This window comes from Leucopleurus acutus, assembly GCF_964270905.1.
Source record: "Leucopleurus acutus genome assembly, chromosome: 1".
Classification (NCBI taxonomy): Eukaryota; Metazoa; Chordata; class Mammalia; order Artiodactyla; family Delphinidae; genus Leucopleurus; species Leucopleurus acutus.
Window position 1 is genome coordinate 47,516,748 of NC_139142.1, and position 13,883 is coordinate 47,530,630.

General features: G+C 39.3%; 1 protein-coding gene across 1 annotated transcript in view; it reads left to right on the plus strand.

Annotated features, from left to right (window-relative positions):
* Window positions 1-528: 528 nt before the first annotated feature.
* Window positions 529-13,883, plus strand: part of TXNDC16 (thioredoxin domain containing 16) — a gene marked incomplete at its 5' end in the record, with an annotated part of 110,487 nt that continues 97,132 nt past the window's right edge. Inside the window, 4 exons of the mRNA XM_082854061.1 lie at window positions 529-706; window positions 1,697-1,779; window positions 6,881-6,954; window positions 7,777-7,851. Of these exons, the coding sequence (XP_082710187.1) occupies window positions 529-706; window positions 1,697-1,779; window positions 6,881-6,954; window positions 7,777-7,851 (410 nt within the window). The remainder of the gene's footprint in view (window positions 707-1,696; window positions 1,780-6,880; window positions 6,955-7,776; window positions 7,852-13,883) is intronic.

Consider the following 13,883-nt stretch of genomic DNA (forward strand, 5'->3'; position numbering starts at 1 on the left):
ATTTAAAGTAAAAAGAATGTAAACGTAGTAGACATATATTTTGGCTCTCAATTCCCACGTTAGTGGTTTTAATTGCTATTTGAGTATTAATTGTACATCTACTCTAGGTAGAGAAAGATAAAATACCCAGTTTAAAATAAATGGATTGGATAATGTTTGAAAATTAATTTTAGAATCCTTAAAAATGACAGCTTAGCATACACCATAAATATCTATTAATCTTAACATACTTAGTATTGCATTTTCCAGATATCTTTGATATCTTTTGCAAGTATCAAAAATTCATAGTATTATTAAATCAATGTCATTATATATCATCCCCTCTCATGTTTTTACTAGAAGGAAATAGTAAAGTATTAGTAAAATCAAACATGGAAGTAATGCCTTATATTATTCTTTTTGCAGATTTTACTTCATTCATTTATTTAATGAATTCATTCAGAAAAACTCTGTTGAATGCCTACTCTTGCCAGGTATTGTCCTGGGCAACAGAACACAGCGGTGAACAAAATTGACTCTCCTGCCCATATGCAGCCACAGCTGATGATGTCTTCCAGTTTCAGTGTACTTAGAGTTGGCATCTCTTTTGTCATGATGTGCATTTTTTATATGTCAGCAGTAGACTCTCTACCAGAGCTGAGTCCTCAGAAATTCTTCAGTACATTGCAACCAGGAAAAGCTACCTTAGCTTATTTTTGTCAAGCTGGTAAGTATTTTTTATATTCTAATATGATTTTTGTGATGTTTCTATTGCTGTTTAATCAATATGCTAGGAAGAATTTATTATCAGGATTAATAATATGTGCTTTAACGCTGCTACTATAATATGCCTGCCTGGGTTTCAATCCTGACTTTGCCACTTGACCTGCTGTGTGACCTTGGTTGAGTCACTTAGCCTCTCCACATGTCTTTTTTGTCATCCATGATGAGGAAATAGTGTGTGCTTTATAAGTTTATTGTGAGGATTAAGTGACTTTACTCATGTGCTTAGTCCATAGTAAATACTAGATAAGAATTAGCTGTTAATAATATCTGAATTTCATCATCATTTCTGAAAGTAAACTTTTGGATATTTTTAGCATGTAAATATTTTAAAAGTGTTTTCAAACTTTAAATATAGTATTAGTAATGCCTTAGTTTAATACTCTGCTTTAGCTGTACCATTAATTATACTGAATTGATTAATATAACTATTGAACATAACTTATCATGGTTCCATTTAAGTTGTTTTGTGCCTTAAAAAATACTATTCTTGGAATTAGTAAATGAAGTGAATTCATATTTTTGTTGGCTCCCTTATTATAATTGTGATTTGAAAATGGTATTTTAAAATCATTTTGAAAATTTTGTACCTGTGTGTTGTGTATATAGTATTAAACTTGGAAAAGTAACGCCAAATGTGCCATTTAAATTAAACATTTATCCAGTTTATGTTTAGACAGCTTTTAAGGTCACTTACAAAGTGAAAATATGTCATGATAAAAATATTAGAAATAAGAGTAATGAGACAATAGGAAATAAGGGTACAAGAATATGTAACTAGGTTCATTTAGTTACTTGATTATTTGTTGTTGCATACTAGTTGGGCAAACTAATATATTTCTTTTTCAGTTTGCAGCTTTGGGCTTTAATTTTAAAAATTCATCTTTCCTAAGGGGCAAGTCATAAAACATTCATAAAACATTTCTTATTTTAGATTCTCCAAGTACCTCTGTATTTCTTGAAGAACTGAATGAGGCTGATAAACCTCTCCAGGACTATGGAATTTCAGTCACAAAGGTAGAAAGATATTTATGTTAATAAATTACTAGTGACAAACATTTTACAGCTGTGTGACCTAAGACTGAGTATCTAAAAATACTACATTGTTTCACATCTTTTTCCAAACTGGAAAAATATTTTTTCTACCTTTTTTTTCATAAGAATAAACAGAAGTATAGTTGATTCCAGATTATTGTATAAATTATAAATACAGGGAAAAAAGCTACTTAAAATTCTGGAGCTTAAAACTTTATTTTGTAAACCATTCTATTGGGGCTATGGTGTCATTTATTTTTTCAATCTTCTATTTAAGTTTTTTTTTTTTGCCTGACAAATATATCATAATAGATGTCCATAATTTAGCGATTAAAATTTTTCTATTAACACAAACTGAGGTACCAAAATTGAAGTAATTCAAGTGTTTTTTTTTTCTTTCCTATTCTTCTAAGTCTTTATAATTGCTTATGTTGTGGGTTCTCATATTTATTTTTAGAAAAAAGTTAAAACAACCTAATTTGGGACTTCCCTGGTGGCTCAGTGGTTGAGGGTCCGCTTGCCAACGCAGGGGACATGGGTTCGTGCCCCGGTCCGGGAAGATCCCACATGCCACCGAGCGGCTGGGCCCGTGAGACATGGCCGCTGAGCCTGTGCGTCCAGAGCCTGTGTAAAACAACCTAATTTGAAATTACATACTTAATTTTTTTCTCAAAAAGTGTTTGAACTTGCCATGGAGTATTATGGAAAATTTCTACATGCATCATGGTTTAGATAGCTACAGGAGCCTTTCATTTAGTTTAAACTTAGAATTTGTACCTCAGGAAACGGAATGATTAGTAACCCAGTGATTATTAAATTCTTTCAGATTAGTGTCTCCCTGACTTTCTGTGTACATTTATTCTTTCTTAGTTCATTAGCCTTCCTCCTTTGAGAGATGGCTACTGTCCCTCTTGGTCCCTGAAGCTAGAGTTCCCAGGGCAGGAAGCATAGAAAAGTTAACTGTGACTTTTAAAGGGAAACTGTTCACTCTCACCACAGAACACTTCTGACACCAGATGTGTGTTTTTCATATGAAGCAGTTCTGACACTAACAACCCAGAATTAGCACAGACCCCACAGGTTAAGGGCCCAGTCCTATGAGATGCCCCTCGCTTCAGATGTCAGTCACAAGGAGTGAGTGGGTCACCAGGGTCCCTGTGACTTCTGTAGGACTTGGCTCCAAATGGCGGTTCTCACAACCCCCTCCTCAGGTTCCATAATTGTCCATAATGTCTCACAGAACTCAGGGAAAGACTTTACTTACTATTACTGACTTCTTATAAAGGATATGTCAGGAACAGCCAAATGGAAGAGATGTGCGGGGCAACATCTGGAAGAGTCTCAAGTGCAGGAGCTTCTATCCCCGTGTGGTCTGGGGTGTGTCATCCTCCTGTACTTGGATGTGTTCACTGGAAGCTCTCCACACCCTGTAGTTTAGGGTTTTTATGGAGGTTGTTATGTAGGCATGATTGGTCAAATCACTGGCCATTGCTGATTAACTCCATCTCCAGCCCTAAGGTGGGGAGGTGGGGCTGAAAGTTCCCACCCTCTGATCTTTCCCTTGTCTTGCTGGTAACCAGCCCCCATCTTGAAGCTGTCTAGGGGCCCCCAGCCACCAGTCATCTCATTAGCATGCAAACAGATACTCTTATGACTCCCAGAGATTCCAAGGGTTTCAGAAGCTCTTATATTTCAGGTTAAAGACCAAATATTAGAAGAAAAGATACTCCCGGCACTCTATCATGCAGGAAATTACAGCGTTTTAGGAGCTCTGTGTTAGGAACAAGGGGCAAAGACCAAATATATATTTCTTATTATATCATGTTTATATACCTCAAAAACCTCTTTTTTAATGTCAATTCTGTTTTGTATAGAGGTCTCAGTTAACTTTGAACCACTGTTTATACTCTGGAATGATAATGGCACTCATCTTTAAGGAGCTTTGAATAAAAATCAAAATTGAAATTTAGAAACAAAATGCTAGGTTGGTATGATACTCTAAAAGGATAGTCATGCTGTTATCTAGTAACTAATAAACTAGTAACTGTGTGTCTAGTAACTAGAGTAGAATATTAAGGTTCATGCCCAGGGGTTACCTTTGTGAACTAACAGTTTGTAAAGCTTTTACAGTTGAGGAATCTTAAGCTATGTGGAAAGGAGACTGGGTGAAAGAGATAGACCTATATTGAGTACCTAGCTCAGTCCCTGGTGCATAGTAGATACTCAGTACTGTTTATGAGATTGAAACGAGCTTGCTATATTTAGTCTTTTATTGGATAGCAAAATGGCTAAGACCCCAGTCTCTTTCTTTGGAGAGTATATATCCAAAATGGGGCGATAAAACACATTCACAGACTTTTTTCTTTTTTGGCTGCGCTGCACAGGTTGTAAGAATCTTAGTTCCCCAACCAAGGGTTGAACCTGGGCCCTTGGCAGTGAAAGTGAGGAGTCCCAACCACGGGACCGCCAGGGAATTCCCATAGACCATTTTAATAACTAGAAGAACTTGGTCATTATAATAAGAGATACAAATAAAATGCTGTAGAGGTTTAAAAGAAAGAAATCTTACATGATCATCAAGGTGGAAGGTCATATTATGGTATTGGGAAAGACTTCACAAAAAGTAGCATTTTGAGATTGTCTTCAAAAGTTAAGACTTCAGGAGACAGACATAGATGAAGAAAACACTAAAATATAAATGGACTAAGTGTTCCAGTTAAGAAAAAGATTGTCAGGCTGGGAACAATAACCAAATCTAATTGTAAGCTATTTAGAAATGCATCTTAAAATAAAGGCTTTAGAAATCCTTAAAGCAAATGAAGGAAAAAATATATATATCATGCAAATAATAACCAAAAGAAAGCTGGTATGACTATATTACTGTATCAATGTAGATTTTAAAACAAAAAACCTTTGTCATCCTTTCTGTCATAACCAATCCATCATTAAGTCCTTCAAGTTCTGCTATCAAAACTTTTCACGTCTGACCACTTCCTGTACCTTCACTTTTACCCCCCTGCCCTTGTCTAAACTGTCCTCACTTCTCCTCTGGGAAACCACAGGCCTCCTATTTGGCCTTTCTCCTTTCACTCTTGTCTCACTGAACCCTTCTCCACATGTAAGTCAGATCACATTGCTGCTCTCTCAGAAAGGCTTCCCATTACAGTTATACTAACATGGAAACTCCTCTTTGGACATTTAATTCCTCTAATCTCATTTTCTGTTCTTCCACCTTGCTCAGCTTGTTCCTGACACATGCTAGTCATCTTTCTCTTACTTGGACCTTCTAGGTGTGTATTTCCGTAAGGCCTTTGCAGGTATTTTCTCCTCTGCTTGGAACTCATCTCTTCCACGTATTTGTATATTTGTATGCATCACTCCATTACTTCGGTTCTTTGTGCAAATGTCACCTCCTCAGAGAAGTCTTCTTTGATGACTTATCTAAAATGTTCGGTCATGTACTATCCCTCTAATAGTGCTTTTTTCTTTATAACTCTTAACATTGCATACTAATTAGTTTTTTTTTAATGGTCCGTCTCTACTTTTAGAATGTAAGTTCTAAAGATAAACATTTTAATTTGGAACTTAACTGTACTCCTAGTGATGAGAACAGTGACTAACATATGGTAGGTGTTCAAATGTGTGTTGAGCGGATGAATGGATAAATCTGTCGTCATAATACCAACCATCCCCTATGCTCTGACTTCTAAAAATTAAAAAAAAAAGCTACATACACTAAAATTCACTGTTTTTGGTTATGACCGTACTCTTTTAATTCGAATTCTCTATTCCTCATATCTTTTTAGAGTATCGGTTCTCTGTTAGTAGCTTTTCTATAAAACAAATGTAGCTTTCCCACTTGTCACTCTGCTTTCTCAAACTCTGTTAAAATTAACTTGAACAGCAAAAACAAAAAAGCCTCATCTAAAAAAAACCAAAAAAACTCTAACTTAACAAAATCCAAAACAAAATACTAACTGTTCTTCTTCCAGACTTAGTTTTGGTAAGTTATGTCGGTGGCTACCCACTTGCCCCATCTAAAACCTCTTCATCCTCTTTATCTCTTGCCTTCCCCCATCTATCCCATGTTGCATATTACACGCTCAGTCTTCTCCCTAGTTTTACTTACTGTATTTGTGGAAAGTCGCTTGAATCTCTTCTGTCCTTTTCTGCTTTACTACAGGTCCCAGTCATCCCTGACCTGTACGAATGGGATACACTATTAACCGGCTTCCTTGCCTTTGTGCTCTCATGTCTTCCATTGTATCTCCATGTTGCTGCCAGGATTGGCCTTATGTTTTTCACATAGAGTCGTGATTGTAAGCTATCAATGGCTGTTGTGGCTTCTCTAACATCATCAGGGACTCAGGTTCATTCTTTCCGTTGCACCATCCTTAGCAAAGGTTTCTTCTTTAAAGATGCCTTATGGTCCATGATGACTGCTGGTGCCTACCTATCTTGTCAGGTTTTTTTTGTCTGGAAGAAGTGGGAAGAGCAAGAGTATCTATCACTCAACCCCCTTTTAAGATCCTTCTAGGCATCCCAAACCAGTGACTTCTCCTAACATCATTTAGCCAGCCTTAGCTGTTGGGGGAGTCTGGAAAAGTCTTTTAATGGGGCACTTGCTTTTAATGAAATTCTGTTAGTGACGCAAAAGGGTAGGATGGATTTGGGGTTAGGAGCCAGCAATATCTGCTATACCTGTGCTCCAGCTACTGAGATACTTTCGTAGTCCCAACTTAGCACCACTTCTGTGCTTCCTGGCTTTTGCTCATGATTTTCTTGTCCTGCCTTAATTGTTTCCTTCCTTTCCTACCTCATTACCTTCTACTTCGTTCATCAGATTGAATTAAATCTTAGGTATAATTAAATATAACTCTTAGGTGTAGGAACAGTTCCTTTCTCTGGGTTACCTCAAGCACTTGAATAAGTGAGCAATTATAGCATACAAATCAGAAAGAAAAGTAAAAAAGAAATTTGATCTGGAGACAAACTGTAATGTTTAATTTTCCTTTCTGTTTCCCTAACCAAGAAACTCGACCTTTTGATATGTACTCTAAACGTTAAATATAATCTTTTAAAGGTTAATTGCGTCACAGAAGAAACATCGAGGTACTGTGGAAGCGAAAAGAATGTGATGAAAGCTTTTTTATTCAGGTAAACTATTTTTAGTTTTTTTGGCTCAGATGGACAAACATAAAGCTATACTTCTAGAATATTCAAGTATACAAAATATCACTAGGCCAGAATAAAGGTGTATGTAGTAGGGGTCATATGAAGCTTAGAAGAAGTCTAACTAATAGATTTGTTACCTCCACTTTGCTTCCTAATCTGTAAATTGAGGAGATTAATACTTACCTCACAGGATTGTTTTGGATATTAAATGAGAATCTTGTGTAAGCTCTGACGGCAAAGGCCTGGTAAGTCAGCACTTAGCAGATTTAGTGTTCTAAGTAGGTATGTCAGGTCCATATTCGGGTGGGAAATAAATGTACTTTATTTTTGAGGGATCTGCAGATGTCCAGGTTATGGATTCCTCCGTTACTTGGGTCTGCTAATCTGAGTTTTCTCAAAATCCTTTCCTCACACTCTTGGGATTTGGCCTAGGAAGTGGGGAGAGATCCTGTCTCCTCAGGGACCTACTGCTGAGGACCCTTCTTTCTGTCTCCTGCTTGTCTCCTTCCCAGCCCATCTGGGGAATCTGTGTGTGCTGGGAGGAAGCCTGGCTGGGACTCCTGTTGCTTCCCAGTCTTTTTGCCAGGCCCAGGGCCTAAGCTTTTCAAAGTCAGTGTATCTATGCCTGTGTGTTCAGCAAATATTTGAGTGTGTATCATGGCCAGCACTCTGGTAGGTATATTGGCTAGTGGATAAGACACAGGCTCCAAGAACTGCCAGAGCTTCCAGCCTGGTGTGTTAGAGAGACAAGTGAATTGAATGCTAAGGAAATATTTCGGTAATGCTTTTTAAAACTTTTTGCAGGGGTCACATATTACTCAGAGAATTCCCAACCGATACCTTGTTCGATGTGGATGCCATCGTTGCTCATGTTCTCTTGTAAGTACAGGGGATACCCATTTACTTACTCACTTGTTATTTATCTGTTGATTTCATTTTAGACAACCACAGTCCATTACAATATTTTAGGGTCTTAGCATTATACTTGTAAGCATCAGTTTCACACATATTGCTGGTCTATCTTCCCACACAGAGGATCTAAAATGTCTTGAATGGCAGAGGATACAGAAACATGGAGATATTCTGTATAAAAGTAGGAGGTGGCACAACACGGCCACCTGGCTCATACAATCGCTCTTGCCTTTGATTCTGTCTGTGGAGTGAGGATGTTACCAGGACAGAAGCTCATCTTTGCTATTCTCACTCGGGCTTTTGAAGTATCTAGCCTCCTTTTCACCCCAGCCTGATTTTTTTTTTTTTTTTCCCGGAGTCTGTAGCTCCCTTCCTGCTCAGTACGTGCAGAAACATTTCAGGTGTTCCCAGCACGTGCTGAATGTTTATTGAGAGAGAGTGAATCTAATTTAAGTTGCCTGGCATGGAATCTTTAGGCCTGGGATTCAGCCCTACCTGGCGTCCACTCCTGCAGTCTCTCCTCAAATGAAGTAGTAGTATCTTTGGTAACAGAGCTAGAAGCTATGACTTTTTCAGGACACGGGTTTACAGGGACTTTTCCAAATTAACGTTTGCTGAGACCTTTACTGACCTTGACTATCTCTGTTTTCTGTGTGGCTCCCATCTTCCTCCTCTTCTTCTACCTGATTCTCGCAAAAATGGTGTGAAAGTTAAGTTACAGGAAACTCTAAACTTGATAGGTGACAAGTTGTGGTTATCACATGTTCCAGTACTAATAATATATTAATAACAGTCTTTAGAAATCCCGGCCAACCATGGACCCTGAGGCCTGTGGACTGAGCAGCCAGTTGTAAGGCATGAAAGATGGCCTTTTGAAGAAGGAATTCCAAAGACCTGTTGGGCTGCCTTGGAAGCCCTTTCCTGGGATAGAGAAGGGGTGGCTATCTTGAGAGTGGGGGTCATGAAAAGCTTAGCAAAAAGTCCAAGTCATAGATATATTTGTTCTCAGGAAGCTTACTCGTTTATGCTTTTTACAATGGATACCCAATGACTGCCTTTGACCCAGAAACAAGGGTGAAGAATCAGAGAAAGAAGATTCTTTAAGGGATGGGGGAGGGGAGACTAAGGTTGTCTTTGACAAGTCTGACAGCAAGTCCTGGAGCGGCAGGTCCACGCTGGGCAGCCTGATGACAAGTTGGTTTCGAAACAACTGGGCCTTAGATGTGGAGAGGACGCTGTTACCTGAACTGGGTATCCTGTGGGGCTTGTGTCATTCAATCCTGCCATGGTGTCCTGTTCCTTGTGCTGTACTAATGCTGATTTATAGAACACTAATTCCACAAATAGAGTATTCCCCACGTTCCTGCTATGTGCCAGACACTTGTAAGGCACTGGAGATGCAAGACAGCATAAGATGTGGCTCTGTTCTCTAAGAATTCAATGTTTTGTTGCAGAGACAGGTATGTAAACAGAAAATATGTAGGAAGTAAAATGGTAGAAGTACGTCTGCATATGTCCACAGGGTAGTGAATAGTTCCTTGTGTCTAGAATGAGGGTGGATGTTTGTTAAGAAGCCTTCCTGAAGGAGGTGGCACTTGGGATGAGTCTTAAAGGATAAGCGGGGGTTTGCCCGGTGAAGAAATGGAAGGTGGAAGAAGCAGGGGAAACTGTGAGCCCAGGCAGGGAGGTTAGGACAGTTTGGAGAGGGTAGTTTTTACTGGAGTCTGAAATGTGAAGCAGGAGGTGAGAGCAGAGAAGTTGGCATGGGGTCAGAGGAAGGGATCTTTGTTTACCACGTGAAGAAGTTTAGGCTTTGGGGCAGCCCCTGAAGGGTGAGGAGGCCAGCTCTGGGCCAGAATCCTTGTGTGATCTTTCAGACCCAACCACAGGCAATTACAAGCTTTGCCCGGCAGGCCTCATAGGGGGAAGGTGCTCTCCCACACCAGACTGGTGCACAGCCAGAGCATTGCAGTTTTCTAGAGAAAATTGAGGTCCAGGACTCAGACCCCTCCCCTTCCCAATCCCTCGGACCCCTCCCTCTCCCATCCTTCTGACCAGACTGACCTTTAGTCCCAGGTGTCTCCATTTGGGGCCTCATTATCAGGGACGTGGCCTGAGGCACCTTCCAGGTGCTTTGCCAAGACCTCCTTATCACAGGTCTTTGGCTAAACACTTTCTCTGCTTTAACTCTGTACTTTTCTTCTCCTCGCCCTTCACCTGCTCAGTCCCCCCACCATTCCACGGGTCCATAAAGAGGCAGGAGCCTTCTCTTCGCAGCTCCTTGGAATGAGATGATTCCCACGCCCACTGGCCCTGGCCTGGAGCTGTTCAGTGGCGGGGGATGGGAACGGAACATCGTGGAGGCTGTGCCTCTCCTTTTGCCTCTTGCTTGCACAGTCGCAGTAAGTGAATAAAGGCTTGGTTGTTACTTTTAGTTTGGCTCTCTGTCCTAAGTGACCACTTCAACACCTGATTGCTCAACTGCAGGGTTGTAGGCAGATAAGTGATGTGATCAGATTAGCACTTGAGGACTCTTTCTGGTGGGTGAGAGACAAATTTGTGGGGTCCAATCACATGTAGACACCATTGTGTGGCCATTGTGCAATCTAGGGAAGTAAAGATAGCAAAGAGGGGGTTTTCTTTTTAATTCTTAGGAGGTAAAATTAACCGGGCTTGGTAACGATTAATTTGATTAATCCCTGATCTCTTCTTTTCCTTCCTTCCCATCTCACTCTACCCCACATCTGATCTGATCACCATCTGAAGTAGGCAAGGATGAAGAGCAAATTTACAGGAGAAAATGAGTCTGCTTTAACAAGTGGATGCCCATCTTACCTGAGTCTTGAGTAGGCAGCTGTAGGAATTTGCACCCCTGGGGAGTGTTGTCAACATGTAGGTCATCTAGGGAGCATGCTAGGATAACACCAACATATAAAGGAAGAAGAAACTGAGCAGGAAAACACAAATGTCAAGGAGGTAGAATTCCAAAGAGGCAATGCCCTCATTTTTGTTTCAAATATAAGAAAACTGACTTGTGGAATACAGTATTTTACAAAAATTTTCAGTAATGATATTTAGAATCTTGAAGAACTGTGCTAAATAGTATGCCATATCATAGCTGTACCTTGCAAATTGCCACGAGGAAGAAAATGCCTCTCAAGCCGTCACCCTACTTCTTTGTGCTAAAAGCATCAGTTTGAAATACCCAGTTCCTGGCAAGCAGTTCCTCCCTTGTACTCTTTTCAGTTGTATACTATTCCTAGAAATGGAACTGAACTGTTGCTTGATATCTTTTGCCCACTTTTCTCTCTTTTTTTTTTTTTCAAGGGTGATTTTGTCCTAGAGCTGGTTATTTCTTTTATTTATTTATGGCTATGTTGGGTCTTCGTTGCTGTGTGCAGGCTTTCTCTAGTTGTGGGGAGCGGGGGCTTCTCACTGCGGTGGCTTCTCTTGTTGCAGAGCACGGACTCTAGGCACGCGGGCTTCAGTAGTTGTGGCACTTGGGCTTCAGTAGTTGTGGCTTACAGGCTCTAGAGCACAGGCTCAGTAGTTGTGGCGCACGAGCTTAGTTGCTCCGCAGCACGTGGGATCTTCCTGGACCAGGGCTCAAACCCATGTCCCCTGCATTGGCAGGCGGATTCTTAACCAGTGAGCCACGAGGGAAGTCCTCTATCATGTTTTGAACTTTTATTCTTATTAATTTCTAGGTGGTCTCCTTATATAAAGGAGACACAAATTGTACATTTTCCTGTTTGTCATTTATCTTTTGAATTTCCCTATTTTGTTCTTTTAAATATCAACAGGTCAAATTTATCTTTTTTCTTTTGACTTCTGGATTTTAAGTTGTACCAAGGTCTCCCTTATGCTCTTGTTACAAAGGAATTCACTTAAAGAAATTAAGACTGTTTTATAGAGCAGTTTTAGAATACAGAAAATTGAACAGATAGTACAGAGAATTCCTCCTTTCTCCTCTGTACTGTTTCCTCTGTTAACATTTTGCATTGGTGTGGTACATTTGTTACAATTGATGAATCAATATTGACACATTATTATTAACTGAAGTGCATAGTTTATGTTAGGGTTCACTCTGTGATGTACAGTTCTATGAGTTTTGACAAATGTATAATGACATGTATCCACCATTATAGTAGCAAACAGAATAGTCTCACTGCCCTGAAAATACCCTGTGCTCCACCTATTCATCCTTCCCTTCCACTCCTCAACCACTGACCTTTTCACTGTCTCTATAGTTTTGCCTTTTTTGAGTGTCATATAGTTGGAATTGTAACCCAGAAAAAGAGCTCATGTGTCAGTTTCACAGAAAGCCAAACTCTGACAGCAGGTGTTTGCAGCAAAGTAAGGGCAGCAAAGTAAGGGTTTACTGCAGGGCGCCAAGCAAGGGAGTGGGTGACTCAGATCCACTCCAGCTTGGTCTTTGAGTTAGGGGGTTTTTAAAGGGAAAGAACAAAGGAGCTGGGATTAATCATTGTCTAGTGACATTTCTGTGACATTTCCTAATTGTAGTTTCAGGAGTCAGGATACCTGTGGTTTATTAGCATCTGGTCTGGTGGTCCATGACCCTAGGGGGGGTCTGTTAGCTTATCCTGCCCTGGAGAAGCAACTTGTGTCTGTACATTAACAATAAGTTATCAACCACAGAAATTTTAGTACATTAATGCACTAAATGTTGTCGACAATAGCAGTTTTAGTCATCTGACTCTGGTTGACTACTGTTCAGTTAGCACAGGATTGAAGTCAGAGGGGACAAGAAAGGGAATAAAGTTTTGGAGAGAGAGCTTAATCATCACCTTGGCAGGGGGACTTGGTTTTAGTGGGGGCTCGTTTTCAGAATCATATAGCATGTAGCCTTTTCAGATTGGCTGCTGCTTCTAATTAGCAATATGTTTTTAAGGTTCCTCCATGTCTTTTCATGGTTTGATAGCTCATTTCTTTTTATTGCTGAATAATATTCCATTGTATGGATGTATCACTGTTTATCTATTCACTTGTTGAAGGACATCTTGGTTGCTTCCAAGTTTTGGCAATCATGATTAAAGTTACTGTAAAGTTCATGCGTAGGTCTTTTTGTATTGATGTAGTTTTTCAACTCATATGGGCAAATACTTAGGGGTGTGATTTCTGGATCATATGGTAAGACTATGTTTAGCTTTGTAAGAAACTGCTAAACTGTCTTCCAAAGTGGCTGTATCATTTTGCATTACCACCTGCATTGAATGAGTTCCTGTTGCTCTACATTCTTGCCAACATTTGTTATTGTTAATTTTTTTTTAACTGTAGCTATTCTAATAGGTGTGTAGTGGTATCTCATTGTTTTAATTTACAGCTTCCTAAGGACAAAGGATATTGAGCATCTTTTGGTATGCTTATTTGCTGTTTGTATATTTTCTTTGGTGGGGTATCCGGTCAGATCTTTTGCCCATATTTTAAATGTTTTTTTTTTTTTCTCGTTGAGTTTAAGAGTTCTTCTATATATTTTGGATACGAGTCCTTTATCAGCTATATGTTTTGCAAATATTTTCTCCCAGTCTGTGGCTTGTTTCTTCATTCTCTTAACGGTGTCTTTTGCAGAGCAGAAGTTTTTAATAATAATAAAATCCAACTTTACAATTTTTTTTCTTTCATGGATCATGCTTTTGGTGTTGTGTCTAAAAATTCATTGCCAAATCCAAGGTCACCAAGATTTTCTTCTATGTTTTACATTTAGGTCTATGATCCATTTTGAGTTAATTTTTATGAAAGGTGTAAAGTCAGTGTCTCGATTCACTTATTTGCATGTGAATGTCCAGTTGTTTTAGCCCCTTTTTTGAAAAGAGGAGCCTTTCTCCATTAAACTGCTTTTGCTCTTTTGTCAAAGATCAGACTCTATGTAGGTGTATTTCTTCTCAATGTTTTAACTGTTCAATTTAACATTTAAATCTTTGCTTTGTATGGAATTTAACTAGGTAAATAGTATGAGCAATATATTAGTCAGGTGGCTA